We start from the raw sequence: 18296 nt of genomic DNA, 5'->3' as shown, positions 1-18296 counted from the left end.
TGTGGGGCTTCCAGCACCAGCCAGGCTGTGAGGGGTGGTGTGGGTGTCACACCCTTCCTGACCCCGCTCCCTGGAATCTCCCCTGTCTATTCCACGGCCAGATGTTGACGAGTGCCAGCTCTCCCAGGCCAGCTGGCAGACCCGCCTCTGCGCGCACGACTGTGTCAACCTGCCCGGCTCCTACCGCTGTGTCTGCCCCCGGGGCTACCTGCGCCCCTCAGACCAGAACATGTGCATCGGTGAGCAGCACCTGCGTCGAGGGAGGGGAGAGAGACCTCACTCCCTGCGGGGTCACCGCACCACGGCTTGCGAAGGGGACCCAGCCCAGAGCCCGCCTGTGCATTCAGCTCAGCAGCGTGGCAAGCCTCAAGCCCCTTTGGGTGCCCATGGGCCTGGGCCTGGCACCACACCTGGCACCATCCCCCCCCGGGATCAGCTCTGCCCCCTGCCTGAGTGCCAGGCTGCTGCCAAAGCACCCTGGGCTCCCCTTGCCTTGGCACCAGCCTGATTCTGAAGAGGCAAATGCCCACTGGCCCCCATCTTTGCCCCGGAGCAGACGCTGGGCCTGCCATGCGTGATGGCTCAGCAGACGGGGGCTAAACAGCCCGGGCAGGAATGACACTGGCAGGGTGTGTGGCCACAGCTGGGTAGCTGGGAAGGGCGAGGCCCTGGCCCACGGTGGAAGCGCTTCACACCAGGATCTGGGGGATTCTGTTTGCTCTGCCAGATGTGGACGAATGCGCCAACAATCAGCACAACTGCAGCCGTGGCGAGCTCTGTGTCAATGTCTTCGGGGGCTACCGGTGTGTGCGCCCCGAGTGCCCCGAGCCCAGGCTCAACACCAGCTACGTCAAGACCTCAGTCCAGTAAGTGTTTCTGTGCATGCAGGCGGCAGCCCGTGGCTCTGGGGGGGTGCTGAGTCCCTGCAAGGTAGGTGCTGGCATGGGAGGCACAGTGCCCCCTGCTGGCAGAGGCTGCCCGTGCCCTACGCTGTGCCTGGCAGGGACACCGGCTGGTTGCCAGACACAAGTATCTGTGTAAGGCAAACTGGCAGGGATGCCCTCCCAGGGAGGGGGCCGCAGAATGTATTTTGGGGGAGGGGGCACGAGGCGGCAGATGGTGGCTGGGTGCCCAGCAGCAGCAGCGCAGAAGTAAGGGTGGCCTGGCCTGGCCTGGCGCATTGCGCCCCTACTTCTGCTCCACTGCTGCAGGCGGCAGCGTCTCTTCAGAGGTGGGTGACCGGAGAGCTCTGCGCTATCTCCTGCAATGGGTCTGTCTGAATCAGAGAGAGAGAGAGAGAGTGTGTGTGTGTGTGTGTGTGTGTGTGTACACTACAGACCCAATGTGTGTGTGTGTGTGTGTGTGTGTGTGTGTACACACTACAGACCCAATGAAGGGGAAACGCTCAGGTGCAGATGCACTGCTTTAAGGTGGCATAGTCTGACTTGCTTCAAAATGAGAGAACCACCTGGCAGGAAACTGGTGGCACATCTCTGCCGTTCAGGGGCTGTCCCCAAGTCAAAATACCCTCCACCCCCCGTGGGCTTTGTTAAAGCAAAGGCACCCGGGGAGCAAAGGGGAACTCTCCAGGGGAGCAGTGTGGCCTAGTGAGTAGAGCACTGGCTTGGGACTCAGGAGCGCTGGGTTCTTTTCTTGGCACTGCCATGGGCCTGCTGGGTGACCTTAGTGAAGTCTCCATGCCTCAGTTTCCCCATCTGACCAGCTTTGCGTGCTGTGGCTGAAGACCTAGCTTGGTTTGAGTACCAGCTTCACCACAGCCCCTTCTCCTGGCCTTCTTCCCTTCTGAGGCTGGCCCAGGCTTTGGCTGCTTTCCCAGGCTTTCCCCACCCTTGGTGCGGCTTGTCCCAGGCACTAGGGGCACACAAGGTTCAGCACTTCTTGCCCACACGCCTTCCTTCCTGCAAAGCCTGTGTTCTGGGCTGGCCTCCAAGGGGGGCTCACAAAACCAGGGCCTGCAGAGGCACATGCGTATCCCGCTGTCAGGCCCCCCTTGGAGCAGGCTGCGGCTCTGCTGCATGCTGCCAGCACTGGCATCCCACCCAAGGCATCTCCTGGACGGGCAGCCTGGCACCAACAGCCTGAGCTGCAGTCCAGCGTCACTAGGGGTGGGGCTGGGGCTGCGCCTGCATTTCCAAACATCCTGTTTATGCAGCTCCCATGGCGGGAATTCAACCTACAACCAGGCCTGCCCAGGAAGCTGCGCCCTTGGCTGGCTTTGAGCAGAGGGTTGGCAGCTCACAGGGGCAGACCAGCTCTGTTCCCCCAGCTCCACAGGCTCGGCTTGTTTAGACCCAAAGTCGCTCACTGGGGCCTCAGGGGCCCTGCGAAGGCACCATCTCTGCGCAGGGAGGTTCTTCCATCAGAGAATAACACTCGCACCGGGCTCTGCGGAGCCCCCCCAGCTGGCAGCCTCAAGGGGTCACCCTGAACACTCAGCAGGAGCCTCCAGCTGTCGGTGGGACCGGCTCGATGAATGTTGTGTGCAGGGTGGGACCGGGACACCCTGGTTCTCATCAGCGCCTCGGTCAACCTGCCCCCTCTCCCCCGGCTCCCTCTGCTTTTCAGCAAACGGCAAACTCTGCCCTCAGCTGCACCAGTTTAAAGCAAGTCGCTCCACAGCTGTGTGGCGTTCCCGGGGCATGGCTGAGAGCAGAACCGGGCCTTTTCGGCCCTTGCTGCTCGGGAGACCTGGGTCTAGACCATCCCAAGAGCTCAGCTCGGGGGGACGGTGGGGGAGTGCTCTGACCCGGAGCACTGGAGCTGTCCTAGCCTCACAGGACCCTGGTTGCAGACCGGCCAAGCACTGTGGGCCCACGCTGAGTCCAACGGTTGGCCATCGTGTCTGTGGTTCCTCGGCGTACGTGCAGACTAGCTGGGAGGCTGCTAAGGATGCCACCCCTTTGGCACAGCTGCCTTGTCAGAGGCTGGGTCTGGGGCCTGCATTGGGGTTCCCTGGCTTGCCCTGATGCTAGACAGAGCTCAGCTTGCCAGGGTGGCCGGCCTCAGGCCCAGGCATTCCACTGCAAGGCCTGGCTTTAAATGTGGCTTAGGTCACACGTGCCATGAGTTTGCTAACCCTCAGCAGGCACTGCCATTGCTACACTTCCCTCCATGTGGGGCCCAGGCAGACGTGGCTCATTAACAACTGGCACAGGAGTGGGCCTTGCAGCTGAGGCTAGAAACATTTCTGCAGAGCTGGGTGTAGATGTGTGGGGCGGGGGGAAGCCCACTGGGGGGCTGGGGGGCAAGACTGAGGGGCATTGGCGGAGCTGGATGGGGCAGGATTCTACAGCCGCGGCCCATGTGCTCCCTGGTGTACAGTGGTAACCCTTTTAGGGGGTCACATGCTAACTAATGGTACATTTCAAATAATATTATCCTAGGTCCCCTGGCCCAGCCCAGGGCATCCCACCCACCTGCCCTGCCACCATCCCCATCTCACGGCCTTTTCCCTGCCTTGTATATTACAACCGTGTACACGGCCTGAGGTTGAGATGGAAATAGGAGAGAGACTTGTTGAAAGTCTCTGGGTAAGGATAAAAGGGGTAAAACCAAGGGTGACGTCGTGGTAGAGGTCTACTACAGACCACCTAACCCGGAAGAGGAGGTGGATGAGGCTCTTTTTAAACAACTAACAAAATCGCCCAAAGCAGAGGACTTGGTGGTGATGGGGGACTTCAGCTACCCAGACATCTGTTGGGAAAGTAACACAGCAGGGCACAGCTTCTCCAACAAGTTCTTGGAATGTACTGGAGACAATTTTTTATTTCAGAAGGTGGAGAAAGCTACTAGGGGGGAGGCTGTTCTATATTTGAGTTTGACAGATAGGGAGGAGCTGGTTGAGAATTTGAAAGCGGAAGGCAGCTTGGGTGAAAGTGATCATGAAATGGTCGAGTCTGTGATTCTAAGGAATGGTAGGAGGGAGAACAGCACAATGGCTTTCAAGGCAGACTTACCAACTCCCTGAGATTGCTAAGTAAGAGCCCATGGGAAGCAAGTCTAAGGAGAAAAACAACTGACAAGTGGCAGTTTTTCAAGGAGATATGATTAAGGGCACAAGAGCAAACTATTCCACTGCTAGGAATGATAGGATGTCTGGCAAGAGACCAGCCTGGCTTAACCAGGAGATCTTCAACCATCTAAAAATAGAAACAGAGTCCTACAAAAAGTGGAAACTCGGTTAAATGACAAAGGATGAATATAAACCAATAACACAAGGATGTAGGGACCAAATTAGAAGGGCCAAGGCACAAAACGAGACCAGACTAGCTAGAGACATAAAGGGTAACAAGAAACCATTGTACAAATACATTAGAAGCAAGAGGAAGACCAAGGACAGAGCAGGCCCGTTACTCCATGAGGGGGTGGGGGGCAACACTAACAGAGGATGAGGTGCTTAATGACGTCTTTGTTCTGGTTTTCACCAAGAAGGTTGGTGGTGATGGGATGTCTAACAGCGAATGCCAGTGAAAATGCGGTAGGATCAGAGGCTAAAATAAGGAAAAAATAAGTGAAAAATTACTTAGACAAATTCAGCTGTCTTCAAGTCACCAGGGCCTGATGAAATGCATCCTTGAATACTCAAGGAGCTGACTGAGGAGATATCTGAGCCATTAGCGATTATCTTTGAAAAGTCATAGAAGATGGGAGAGAGTTGAGAAGACTGGAAAAGGGCAAATATAGTGCCCATCTATAAAAAGGGAAATACAGACCAGTCAGCTAAACTTCTGTACCTGGACTGGGTCTGGGTCTGGTCCTGTTCAATATCTTCATCAATGATTTAGATAATAGCATAGAGAGCACACTTATCAAGTTTGTGGACGATACCAAGCTGGGAGGGGCTGCAAGTGCTTTGGAGGATAGGATTAAAATTCAAAATGATCTGGACAAACCGGAGAAATGGTCTGATGTAAATAGGATGAAATTCAATAAGGACAAATGCAAAGTACTTTACTTAGGAAGGAACAACCAGTGGCACACGTACAGAAGGGACAATGACTGCCTAGGAAGGAGTGTCACAGAAAGGGATCTGGGGGTCATAGTGGATCACAAGCTAAATATGAATCAACAGTAATTCTTTCACTCTACTCCGCACTGATTAGGTGTCAACTGGAGTATTGTGCCCAGTTCTGGGCCCACATTTCAGGAAGGATGTGGACAAATTGGAGAAAGTCCAGAGAAGCGCAACAAAAATGATTAAATGTCTAGAAAACATGACCTATGAGGGAAGATTGAAAAAACTGGGTTTGTTTAGTTTTCAAGTATATAAAAAGTTGTTACAAGGAGGGAAAAAATTGTTCTTAACCTCTGAGGACAGGACAAGAAGCAATGGACTTAAACTGCAGCAAAGGCGGTTTAGGTTGGACATTAGGAAAAAATTCCTGACTGTCAGGGTGGTTCAGCACTGAAATAAATTGCCTAGGGAGGTCTAGAAAGATCATACTCAGTCCTGCCAGGAGTGCAGGGACTGGACTAGAGATCTCGCGAGGTCCCTTCCAGTCCTATGAGTCTATGATTCTATCTTCCCCCCAGTCAGTGTGCGCGCAACCCGTGCCCTGTGAACAGCAGAGCCTGCCGCCTGGCCGCCAACTCCATCTCCTTCCACTACCTGCCGCTCCAGTCCAACCGCACCGTGCCCAGGGTGCTCTTCAAGATGTCCACCACCCACCTGATGGGCGAGAGCCTCCGCTTCACCATCACAGGTGGCAGGGGCCAGGGCGTCTTCGCTGTGCGGCGCTCTGACCGGCACACTGGCGAGCTGATCCTCACCAGCCTGGTGGTGGGGCCGACCACTTTGGAGGTGGAGCTGGAAATGAGCAAACTCGCCCAGAAGGTTCTTCTTGGGAAGCACATCTTCAGGGTCACGGCCTTCATCTCCCAGTATGAGTTCTGAACCCCTCGACGCTGCCAGCCCGATGCAGAGACACCCGCCTCAGAGCCGAGACGGGGCTTCCAGGGCATCCAGCCAAGCTGGCTTCTAGTCAATGTCTGGGGAGCTGCCTCCTTGGAGACCCCCATTCTTCACCTGGCAAAGACCTCGCCCCTAGTGTCCTGCCCCTAGTGATCTCGCCCCTACTATAGCATGTCATGGTCTCACTGGGGCTGGCTGTGGATGGCAGAGAAATCACCATGGCCAGTGCCCAGGAGCGCAGGGTCGAGGGTGCTCCTGGGGTAGCTGATCTGCTCCCCAGCCTGGCCATGAGCCCGTGGGGTATCCCATGTCAGCTGCCAGCTGCACTTCCCTGCCGCCCCTCCAGCTTCCCTTCCGCTGCTCTCGTAGGTGCCCGGGGCTTAGATGCCGCATCTGGCTAGGGCGGCAGCAGCATTGCAAGCAGAAGAGCAGGAACTGCCAACGCGGGATTCGGCTTCTCATACGTAGTAACATAAAATAAACCAGCAACGTCCCTAGCAGGAGCCCTCTCCGCTCATTGCCCCCCAGCGCCGGCACGGGACCCAGGCCTCCGAGCGAGCCAGCAGCAGACTCTGCCCTCCTCCCCTATGGCCGGCTGACCCAGCCCCAGCCCCAGCACTGCTTCCCATCGACAGGGTAGTGCTCCAAGCCTCACCTCCGTGTCCCTCTGCTGTCCAGCACCTGAGCTCTCCTCACGCCTGCTCCCTCAGCGTGAGCCGGCCAGGTGCTGCCAGGCCAGGCCGTCTGGGTCTCGACTACCCACCTGCAAACAGGGGCCCATGCTGCCTTCCTTGGCTGCACCCACCCTGCCTGACAGGCCCTGCGTTGACTGCCTGGGCCATGGCATCTGCAGAGTCAGGGCAGGAGGGGCTGGGGAGTGAGCTGCCATGGAGGGGGTGGGTACATGCGCTGCCCTTACGCTATATGTGTTCCCTGGCCTGACACGTCCCCGGCCCCTGGCAGCCCCTGAAACCAGCACGCAGCTCTGGGGGGACCCCTCGTAGTTACTATCTGATCAGAAACCACCCACAGAGGGTTGGCGTCCTGCTACATCCTTTGGCTCACCCCACAGAGCTGGGCTGGAGCGACGTGGGGCAGGGCGTGGGGCCGCAAGCTTGGCTCGGGAGCACGAGGGAGCAGGCTGCTGTCAGCCCTCCCCAGTTCCACATCTTCTCACACAGCCTCTTTCAACCCATTCCCACCCTGGTAACCAGGCCCTGATAGTTCCAGAGAGCCCAGGGACCATGCACAAGGAGCCTGCTCCAGCGCCCAGCCCCTGGGGTAACTATCCTCAAACCCAGCCTAGAGTCCCCTCCTTTCCTGCTGTGCCTGCACCCTGCTGGAGGCTTTCCCATTGCAGCCTCCTCACCAAGGGCCCAGCATGGCCCAAGCACTTGCACCATAGACACACCCAGGTGCAGGTCAGTACAATGACATATGGGGCGTTAAAAGTCCGGTCAGCGGTGCAGCGGGGCTAAGGCAGGTTCCCTGCCTGCCCTGGCTCTGCGCAGCTCCCGGAAGCGACCAGCATGTCCCCTCGGCACAGGACCAATCAGGGAAGCTCTGTGCGCTGCCCGTACCCCCAGCACCAGCTCCACAGCTCCCATTGGCCAGGCCACAGAGCCCCCAAGCTGCTCCTCTGTCTAGGGGTCACAGAGAGCTGCTGGCTGCTTCCAGAAGCAGTGCAGGCTTGTCATTAAAGTAAATTAAGGCTGGTTAGATGAGCCCGAAAGCATTGCAGGCACGTCAGGTAAAAGACAGGAAAGAAAGGGTAGGAATAAAGGTGAGAATGGAGAGAGGTAAATAGTGGTGTCCCCCAGGGGTCTGTACTGGGCCCAGTCCTATTCTACATATTCATAAATGATCTGGAGAAAGGGGTAAACAGTGAGTACCAAAGCTTTGCAGAAGCAAACTCTCAAGAAATTAAGACCAAAGCAGAGGTAGAACTTCAAAAAGATCTCACAAAACTAATGTTGGCAACAAAAGGCAAATGAAATTGATTTGGATAAATGTAAAGTAATGCACATTGGAAAAAATAACCCAATCTACATACAATATGATGGGCTAATTTAGCTACAACTAATCAGGAAAAAGATCGGGCACGTGACGAGTTCTCTGAAGATGTTCATGCAGTGTGCAGCGCAGTCAAAAAAGCAAATAGGAGTTAGGAAATCATTAAAAAGGAGATAGAGAATAAGACAGAGAATATCTTATGCCTTACATAAATCCATGGTACAGCCCACACCAAACTGTGACAGATGGTCTCCTCACCTCAGAAAAGATATACGGCACTAGAATGGTTCAGAGAAGGGCCACTAAATGATAGGGTTGAACAGTTCCCAATGAGGAGAGATTAAAGAGGCTAGACCTTCAGCTTGGAAAAGAGAAGGGGAATGATAGAGGTATATAAATCATGATGAGTGGAGAAGTAGATAAGGAAAATAGTTCTTGTTCCCAAATACAAAACTAGGTCACCAAATAAATTAAGGGCAGCAGGTTTAAAACAATAAAAGGAAGTCTCTCTCACGCAACACACAGTCAACCTGTGAACCCTAACCGAGAAGTGTGAAAGGCTGGGACTATAACAGGGTTTAAAAGAGAACTGGATAAATTCATGGAGGTTAAGTCCATTAATGGCTATTAGTCAGGATGGGTTAGGAATGGTGTCCCTAGCCTTTGTTTGTCAGAGGATGGGGATGGATGGCAGGAGAGAGATCACTTGATCATTGCCTGTTAGGTTCTCTCCCTCTGGGGCACCTGGCACTGGCCACTGTTAGTAGACAGGATACTGGGCTGGATGGACCTTTGGTCTGACCCAGTACGGCCGTTCTTACGTTAGCTTTAGGATGACAGGGTGAGAAAGGGCTCTGGGTATAGAGGGAGGGAGGGAGAATCCAAAATCACTGTTACACTCCATGCATCCCCCTCCACCTGCACACATGCCACCCCTTCTCTGCCTGTGCAGCCCCCTATGGCTCGGTCCCCTCCCCCCAACAGCCCAGTTAGCAGCCTTGCTCACACCAGCCTGACCCAGCACGTTGCCGCACCCCTCACACAAAGCTGCTCCTGTATGCAGAGAGCGCAGAAACCCGCCACAGAGGTCTCCTTATATAACACAGAGCACTTTGCTCCAGGCCAGCCAGGTGCCCACGGTAGCCAGGCTCAGCCAGCGTGCCTGCCAAGGACAGGGCATCCCCTCCAGCGCGTAGCAAAGTTTATTTACTGACAGGGAGTGGCCTGGCGCCAGGAGGAGATGCGCTGCTGACAGAGACACAGACCGTTCCGTAGCTACCGGCACCTTTCCTTCACCCCCCGGCACAAGACTAGTCTGGCCCATTTCTAGTCAGTGTCACGGCCTGCCCCAGGATTGAATTAAATGCCCCACTCCTAACGAGAGAGATGGAGACAGCTGATGCATGATGTTTAATAACAAGGCATTCAGTATTGCAGGGGGTCTCAAACTTCACTGCACTATGACCCTCCCCCCAACAACAACAATTACTACACGACCCCAAGATGGGCCACTGAAGCCTGAGCCCACCTGAGCCCCATGCCCTGGGTAGGGGGGCCCAAGGGCTTCATCCCCAGTCAGGAGGCCTGTAATCTGAGCCTCACCATCCAGGACTACAGCGCTCGGGCTTCAGCCCCAGATCCCAGCAAGTCTAACGCCAGCCCTGGTCACCCCATTAAACCCACTTTGGGTTCCAGACCCAGCTTGAGAACCGCTTCAGTGTTGTCACCAGCCCCCCAAAAATCACAGGATTGGCTTAAAACCAGGAGAGTTTGAAAAATAATAATACATTTTAGGTGCTTTTGATTTGCCTTCTGCGTTTTGAACCTGTAAGGTTGATGTTTTCTGGCTTTTGCCCCACACCTGGGAGGGTTAGCAAGGTCCTTGCTACTAATGAAAGCAGAGCTTCTCGGTTAATCACGGGACTCCAGGGGCTGAGGGGTTTAAAGAAGTTCCCACTCAACTCACACGAGTGTGCAATACTGTGCCGGGACTGAGAGCGGCTTGGGCATGCTCAGGCCTAGAACCCTCTCACCAGCCTTCCTAACCTGGCACTTGAGTCCTGGGGTCAAAAAGCCCCAGCCCTGCGCTAACCGCCGCTGCAGGCAGCCAGCTCAGGCCAGCGTGGGGTTCCGGTTGCTTTGCTCCAGGTTCTTCTCTTGGGGGCAATACAGGCGCCTGCAGCAGAGCAAGCACCAGTCAGTGCTGTGCAGCTGCCCACTGGGGCTCTGTCTGCTTGAGCCAGCGCTTGTATGTGTGAGGGGGGGATGGGCCCGCTATGGTGGGGAACTGCCCTGGCTTAGACACGACCACAGTGAACTGGGCTGGTGAAAGGATCCGAGTCCTTGCTCCCACTCCCTTTACCCAGAGGCTGCCTGACCGCGAGGGCTCCCCTTCCGCCCTTCTGTCTGGCAGAGGCCTCGTAACCCCAACACGGCTGGGCCCAGGGCTCCTGCGGGGCTCGACCCCCAACCTTGTGGTCACTTAGGGCAGGGGGTAGGGTGTCCCCACTCTGGGGAGGGTCTCTCTGCACTGGACTCTTCCCTGACCCACTGATCACCGCATACAGTTCAAAGCAAATACAAATGATTAAACAGCAACTAATTAAAAAATAAGGAGAAATGGCAAAGGAAAACCCGTCTCCCCGCTCTGTGGCCTGGGGATGTCACACCCAGCATCTCTGGAATGTAAGGGAGGTTCAGTCTGTTCCTCACACATCCCAGACCCCTGCCCAGGCCTGGCTGTGCTGCAGGGATGCTGTGGGTTGGGCACTTGCTCTGGTGGTGGCCACATGCCCTCAGGCTCTAGGTGACAGGACCCTTCTTCCCAGCATCGCCCCTGCTCTGTTGGGGTTACAATCCCCCTCCAAGCCTGGCCTGTGCTGGGCCTGCTGTACAGGGTCCCCCTCGCCTTCCCCAGCTGCTCACCGCACCCGGCTCCAGACTGCCCCAGCTCCAGCTCCAGCTCCATCCTGTCTCAGCACTGCTGCTGCTGCTCTGCCTCCAGCTCCCTGGGCTGCTTCTCTAGCCCCCTCCAGCTCTGGCTGCTGCAGCTCTGCTCCCAGCAGAGGTCAGTTCTCCGGGCTACGTCTGTGGCTCTGCTCCCAGCACTGATCTGCTCTCTGGGCTGCTTCTCTGGTTCTCTCTGGCTGGTACGACCCTGCTCCCCTCAACCCTTCCCCTTCCTTTTGGTACTGGGAGCTAGCAACCAAAACACTCCACTGAATGTTAGCAAGGGGCCAACAGCCCCCTTTCATATGCACAGCACTGGAAGTGGGTGCTGCAGTGTGCTGTATCACCAGCCCTCTTAGATCTGGGAGCTCCAAGCTGCAAGCAACAGACGCGGGGTCCCACGCCAGGGACAATAATATGCCCCTCACTAGTTCCTCCCATAAGAAGGTCGCAAAGCACTTTACTGGTATAAATGACTGGATCTGCTTAGCCCCCCTGGCAGCTGGGTTAGTAGCATCATCCCTGTTTCACAGATGGGAAGCACAGTGAAGCCAAGGCAGAGCCAGAGTACAGCGGTGCGCTCAGGGCTCCCAGGCCTGTGCCTGACCACTGCAGGAGGCTGGGAGAGCTGGAGGAAGACGGCTGATCTGGTTTCAGAGGGGCCCTAGCTTGGTGTGACGCGAGGGCAAGCTGGAGCCATGCGTTAGAGCCTCAGTACTTAGCTCTGGCCTCTGGCAGACTCCATACTGATCTCGTTCCTGTAGCCGGGTTGCCCCAGGAGGCCATGCCGCCCCTGGCCCATGTAGGGTTTGCCTTGGCAAGTCCACAGCTCAGCTCATAGCCACTGGCCGCACTGCCACAGCAGAGTCGCCTGGTTCTCCCAGTTTGCTGTGGGAAGCCAGGCATGTGCTGTGACACTGGAGGCCCTGTTTCAGCTGTGCAAGGAGGGGCTCTGGGGCTGGACAAGGCAAAGCCCAGGAGACACGCGCCCTGCTCGGCTGCTTTGCGCCTAGCAGGGCCGGCTTTAGGAAGTGCGGGGCCCAATTCAAAGAGTTTCGAGGGGGCCCTGGCAGGGATCACTTAAAAAAAAAACAACCACATGTAAAAAAACACGTGGGGCTTGTATTCACTGCCAATAGGTTTGTAGCTCAAGGATCTGATGCCTCAGTCACCAAAGGACCCATACAAAATGAAACCTGTGGAAGAGATCATCCTCAACTCCAAGGGAGCGACCAGGACGATGTTGTTATTGGCATATTGAGGCATCGCTAAGGCTACGTTTTAGTCACGGGTATTTTTAGTAAAACTCATGGACAGGTCAGGGCCAGTAAACAAAAATTCATGCCCCGTGACCTGTCCATGACTTTTAGTATATATCCCTCACTAAAACTTGGGAAAATTATAGCAAAATGGAGTTTGCAGTCACATGGGCCAGTTCCTGCACACTCTGCTGAGTTACAAGGCATATTTGCCTCCTCTCAATGGGTCAATTGTGTAGCTGATGATCCTTAATGGGCCATCAAGCAGGCTAAGCAGAGCTAACACCAACTTGTCTGGGGTGTCACCCAGAACTACAGCACCAACTTGAAATACAGACAGTATACAGCCAATACTTACAACTTCAACTACAAAATGATACAGACATACAGACAGCATAATCATAACCAAGTAACCCATAACCTGGTCTTAGACACCTTACATGACCCCCTTTACATAAGACTTGGTGCCACTACAGGACCTTGGTTGCAAACCATGTTCTATTTGGTCCCAGTTTATCAATAACGTCACACCCCCAATGCAAAATTGATGCAGGAAGGGATGACACAAACATCACTGACTGAATCCCAAGAGCCCCCCATCCTTGGGTCTGTCTCACTACAGCTAGTGTTGGGCTAGAGGCCGTACCAGTGTATAACAGAAATGGTTTATCAAAGTCATGTTTAATAACATGATGGAATCTCTTTACAAACTGAAGGTATAACTTGGTTAGCTTTTGCAGCATGGGCCCTGTATGTTTCATGTGATCTTGCCAAGAGCTAAAGAACATAGCTACTTTACCCATACACGCTCTGGCAAAAGTAGCTCGTTGTATGTAAAGAGAATATCTGTGAGGAGTGGCAAGTGCCTGGCTGGGGCAAAGTTTAGGAGATAGGCCAGCTTGTGAGCTGATGCTGGCCTTTGTCACGTCAGCACGTTGGAAGACGAAGTTAGTGGGAGATGTAGTCCCTATCTTACCTGTTTCCTGTGGTCGCGACAGTTCAGTGAAGGAAATGTGCCTGTGCTGTCATGGGGTTATTTGACTTGCTATGGAGGAAGCACTCGTCCCAAGCGTTGTCTGTGACCAGCCGTGTTGTGTGGAGACAAGAAATGAGCAGAAGGAGAGTGAGAGGTAGCATCCCACTGGTGTCTGGTAAAGAAAGAGGTGTTTACGGCTTTTCTTTGCCTGTGGAGCAGAACAGAAGGTGCTTTCCAGCCGGAATGGTTGAGAATAGTCCAGTTGATGCTCTATTGTAAAACAGCCTATGAGCCCAGGTAAAGGGAATGGTCCTTGCTTGTGTCTGCTGAGGAGAATGGGACACTGTGACTAGTTGCTTCCAGTAGTTATTTGCTTAGCCCAAAAATCCCAGAGACCAACAATTCGTGTTGTAGTTGTGCCAGTGCTAATGTGGGTTGGAAAGGCTGTAGCAGCTCTGTTCTGAGCAGGTGTTACCCTGGCCAGGGCACAAGGGAGAGCACAATGAAGGTGATATATGTGTGTACCACTGACAGTTTAGAAAGGTAAGAAGGAAAAGATCCTGAACTGTTCATGGCAAGGGAAGAAATGCTCTAACCTGTTATCTAGAAAGTCTATAAGTTTGTCTGGAGGATTGTTTGTAAAAATCTGCTTGGTGGCCCAGAGTGATTCTGAATTGTAAATGAGGACCCAGAAGAGTCTTGGTTGCTCAGGAAAGTTTCCTGTAGAGCAAGCTAGTGGTAAGAGGCAGTAGCTGAGGGAAATGCGCTTAAAAAGCTCACAGGAAAGAACCCCACATTGGTAACCTGTTGCCAAGCAGTCTACTGCAACTGAAGGGTGTGAAGTGATTTAATCAATGAAGTTCAGTTCCTTACAGCCTAGAATTTTCTATTGTGAATAGGATCCACTGACTTTCCTTTTTGAAAGATCCAGTGTGGGTAAGCTTGAAAATGGTCTCAGATGGAGTAAAAGCTGTTAAGAAAGCTTGAGCAGCCCTAGAACGCAGTGGCTGTGTGTGGCCAGTTGTTGGGAAAACAAGGATGTTGGGCAGGAATGTCTCCACTTGATTCGAGAGTGAGCCAATCTGTCTTCAGGGTTTAAGTACAAAATTTGGTCGCTGCGTGTTTAAGAGCATAAATGGTTTTTATCTAACGCTTGAGACTTGCAGGGCAAGAGCAAACCAAACTCTCGCCTCAACCCTTTGGATTTGGATGTAATCTCTGTAAGGACAGAGTCCAACACATGGAATTGGAGCAGCTAAAAAGTTTAAAAGCTGGTTTGTGTTAATGCAAGTCCCCGGCTGGCAGGGAGAAGAAAGACTTTGCTAATAGCTGTTAGCACAGAGCACCCACCCATCTGCCAGTGATTTGGTTTAAGCAAGAGGATCAGGGTTTGATCCTGCAGGACAAGGAGAAAAGAGAAAACTGAATTTTCCAAAAGGGAGCCACAGGTTAACCCTAAAATCCCAACTCCATGGTATTTAATCCCAAGGGTGTGGCCTGACAAACAATAATTGTAAATGGACACTTGCCAATCAATTTGTTGTCATTGCTAATGGTTATTTTGTAACTGATTGTTGCTATTACCAAGCTGTAAGAATGTACAATGCTGCCCAGTCTTTTTTGAAAAGTCCTTAACATGTTGAAAGCAACAATGTGAACACCTTTATGTTACAAGCCTTGCTATGCCAACGTTTCACAGTTAATGCCTGTAAACAGTATGAAACTTTTCACAGGGGAAAAGACATTTCCAACCTGAGTGCTAGTAGAAAAGGGGAAACTGAGCACACTACCATAATGGCTTTCATGGCTATAATGCCAGAATTCCTGGACTATCTGTGAACAACATTATATATCTACATATGTTTTAATGCTAATTGCGGTTCCAAACATCCACGACCGCCGTCGTTAAGGGTAACGTGAATAATGTATCTTTACTACTTTGGCAAATTCAACATGAAACAATACAGGGCCCATGCCTGACAAAAGCTAACCAAGTTATAACCTTCAGTTGAAGAGATCCATCATGATTATAACATGACTTTGATAAACCAGTTCTTTAGATCACTGGTTAACGGCCCTCTACCCAAACCTAGCTGTAGGAACAGACCCAGGATGGGGGGCTCTTGGGATTCAGTTCAGTGATGTTTTGTTCATCCTTCCTGCATTCATTTTGCAATTGGGGTGTCGAACTTCTTGAAAATCTGGGACCTCACATAGAACATGTTTGGCAACCAAGGTCCTGTAGTGGCACCGAAGTCTTATGAAAGGGGGTCTATGTAAGGTCGCATCAGACCAGGTTATGGGTTACTTAGTTATGATAATGCTGTCTGTAGGTCTGTTATATTTGTAGTTGAAATTGTTAAGTTTAGGCTGTTACTGTCTGTATTTCAAGTTGGTGCTGTAGTTTGGGTGACACACCTCCAGACAAGTTGGTGTTAGCTCTGCTTAACCTGCTTGATGGCCACGATTAAGGTATCATCAGCTACAACAAATTGACCCATTGGAGAGGATGGCAAATATGCCTGTAACTCACGCAGAAGTGGGCCAGGAACTCTCGGCCATGCGTGACTGCAAACGATCCATTTGCTATAATATTTTCCTCCTTCTGCCAGTTTTTGCTCATGTTCAAACTGCAGGCTGTCCATCAGGGCTTGCAGTTTCATTGCTTTTGCTGATGCTTTTTGTCTCATGGTCACTGATTTTTAACCAACCAAACTCTCAATCCCAAATTTCAAATTTGGATAGCGTGGGGTTCTGACCCAAAGCTTAATTGACCTGGTTCTATGCAGGGCAGGGTCCAGGCCCCAGCGTGCCAAGCACGTGCTTGGGGCGGCATGCCGCAGGGGGCGCTCTGCCAGTTGCCGGGAGGGTGGCAGGCAGCTCCAGTGGACCTCCCGCAGGCGTCCCTGCGGAGGGTTCGCTGGTCCGAGTTTATATCAACCAGTTTTGTAACCAGTTTTACTATGGTCCCAGTTTATATCAATAATGTCACAAAGGGAGAGAGTGAGAAAAAAGGAGGGAAACTCCAGGGGCTGGGGCTGGAGCAGCCCAGAGGCCATGGCAAAGGAAGCAGGAGAGAACCTGCCAGAAGCCTGAGAAGGACAGGGCAGCCGATCGGGGGCAGCCCAGGACAGGAGCCCAGAGCAGCACTGTGCCAGGGAGGAATCACCCGAGGAGGACAGGCCGGAGCTAGACCCAGTATCACGGCTGCCCAGGGCAGCGTGGGGCTGGGAGTACTGGGGCTTGTGACTCTGCATTGGGAACAAGGAGGGAGGCTGCTTAGTTAAGAGGGGAGGTGGTTGCTCTGTGGGGCTTTGCAGAGAGCGGCAGAAGAAGACACCGGAGGGGTTTGCTGGGGAGACTTCACTGGCGCCAAAGACGACCAGGAACACCCAAGACTCACCACTGGACTAGAACTTTGCTCAGGCCTCCTGAACTCTGTGTGCAGATGCATTGCTCAGTGTCTGCCCTTCCAGACTGTGCTCCCACTGGGCCAGTGGGGCCTTGGTTTGGATGCAGCCCTGTTTTACTGATCCCCCTGTATTTCCCCTTGTTGTTTTTCTCCTCTCATCCCTCTGTAAATAAATGTCTCTCTTTGTTATATCCATTGTACTTTTCCTGTTGGGGGGGGTTCATTCTGGGGGGTTTGGAACAGGTGCCCCTGGGGTAGAAGGGATTTCTCCTGCTGCATTCCTGCATGTGCCTTCTCTTGGTCAGAGCTGCCTGCAGAGCAGACTCCATTTTGGCCAGGGGGGTGCTAACCTTACAGAAGTATATAATGTGGTCTGTTTGTTTGAGGGACTTTGTGCTGAGGCTAGCAGCCTGCTATTCAAGTGGAAAGCTGCATTAGGAGACTTTCATCCCCAAGCCATTTACCACCCATCAACACCAACCCCTAAGGAGGAGGCGGGGCTACTCAGGAAGACAAAGCTTTAAAAAGACCACTCCTAAGGGGGGAGAGACGCTAGGGAACTTTTAGTGACTGACCCTTGGGGTGAGTTTGTTGGCTGCAGCACAGGTGCTGACTTCTGTTTTTGCGGGTGAGTGCTTTTGAAGAGGTGTGTGTATTTGGGGAGGAGGGTGAAGGGGGCACTCTGCCAGTTTTGGGGGAGGCAATTGTCAGCATTTACACTGCAGACATCTTTCATATTCTAGTTACTGAATGTGTCTATCATTGTTATCTTGATTATTTGCTGTAGTTCAAGACCATCTAATTCTTAATTACTTCTTATGAATTATAGTATATTAAATAATTTGCAATTACTGTAAACCGGGATGTTAGCCAGGCACTTTTCAGTCATCTGTATCACTGTTACTTTTTGGATGAAACTGTCAGCAATCTTGTTATATCAAGGTCCCTTGGATTGTTCTGCTCCAGCCTCGGCGGGATCTGTGCCCGCCCGCACGCTGTGATCCCTGGGGAGCCCTGCTCGCCAGCTTGAAGCGATCCCCAGCATCACACAGCGGGAGCGGCCGGAGCGCGGGCGGGAAACCCGGCGTTGGGAGGCGTGGAACTGCGGTGCCGGGGCACGAGTCCTCAGCGGCTGAAGCAGCAGGCGGCAGTGTGCACTTGCGGGGATCCCCAGGCTGCCATAACGGCGGCGCGGCGGCTGGGGCCCAGGGCAGGACAATCGCTTCAGCGGCTGAAGCAGCAGCATGACTGGTGACGTGTGGGGGATGCCCAGCTGCAATAAGGGGGTGTTCCTGCCTCCCGCGCCCCAGCCGCCGCCCTCACGCCGTGGGTGCAGCGGGGGCATCTTCCGCAGCTGGCAGCGGCTCCCACGCCCAGGAGTCCGTGTGAGCTGCGGGTCGGAGCCCTGGCGGCTGAAGCGAGCGGCTGGAGCGCCGGGCAGGGAACCCCCGGCGGCTGGGCGGCAGGCGGCTGGTGCACGTGGCGGGTCCCCAGCTGCATAAGCGGCCGCAGTTGGGGTCACGGGCAGGAATCTGCGGCGCCGCGGAAGCCTCTTTCCGCTGGGGGAGCTGAGCGTTGGCGGGAAGCTTCGTGACCAGGCCCGCTCCTGACCTCCCGTTTGTCCCGGTGTTTTCAGCACTGCGGTTGTTCATTTTTAAATGAGTTTCCGAAGGCGCGGCCAGATTTTTAGCAGTTAAGCCGCTGGCCGACAAACCGCTGCCTTAGGAGGACTACAGCAAGCCGTTACGCCAAACA

General features: G+C 53.7%; 1 protein-coding gene across 1 annotated transcript; it reads left to right on the top strand.

The window, feature by feature from the left end:
• Window positions 1-570: 570 nt before the first annotated feature.
• LOC116833709 (fibulin-7-like) lies at window positions 571-5914 on the top strand. The gene is made up of 3 exons (XM_075073833.1): window positions 571-574; window positions 728-866; window positions 5554-5914. The coding sequence occupies exons 1-3, from the start codon at window positions 571-573 to the stop codon at window positions 5912-5914; spliced, it is 504 nt and encodes a 167-aa protein (XP_074929934.1).
• Window positions 5915-18296: the final 12382 nt, after the last annotated feature.

This window comes from Chelonoidis abingdonii, chromosome 19, assembly GCF_003597395.2.
Source record: "Chelonoidis abingdonii isolate Lonesome George chromosome 19, CheloAbing_2.0, whole genome shotgun sequence".
NCBI lineage: Eukaryota > Metazoa > Chordata > Testudines > Testudinidae > Chelonoidis > Chelonoidis abingdonii.
Note: the sequence above shows the minus strand (reverse complement) of the source record. Positions and strands in the feature narration are given on the sequence as shown.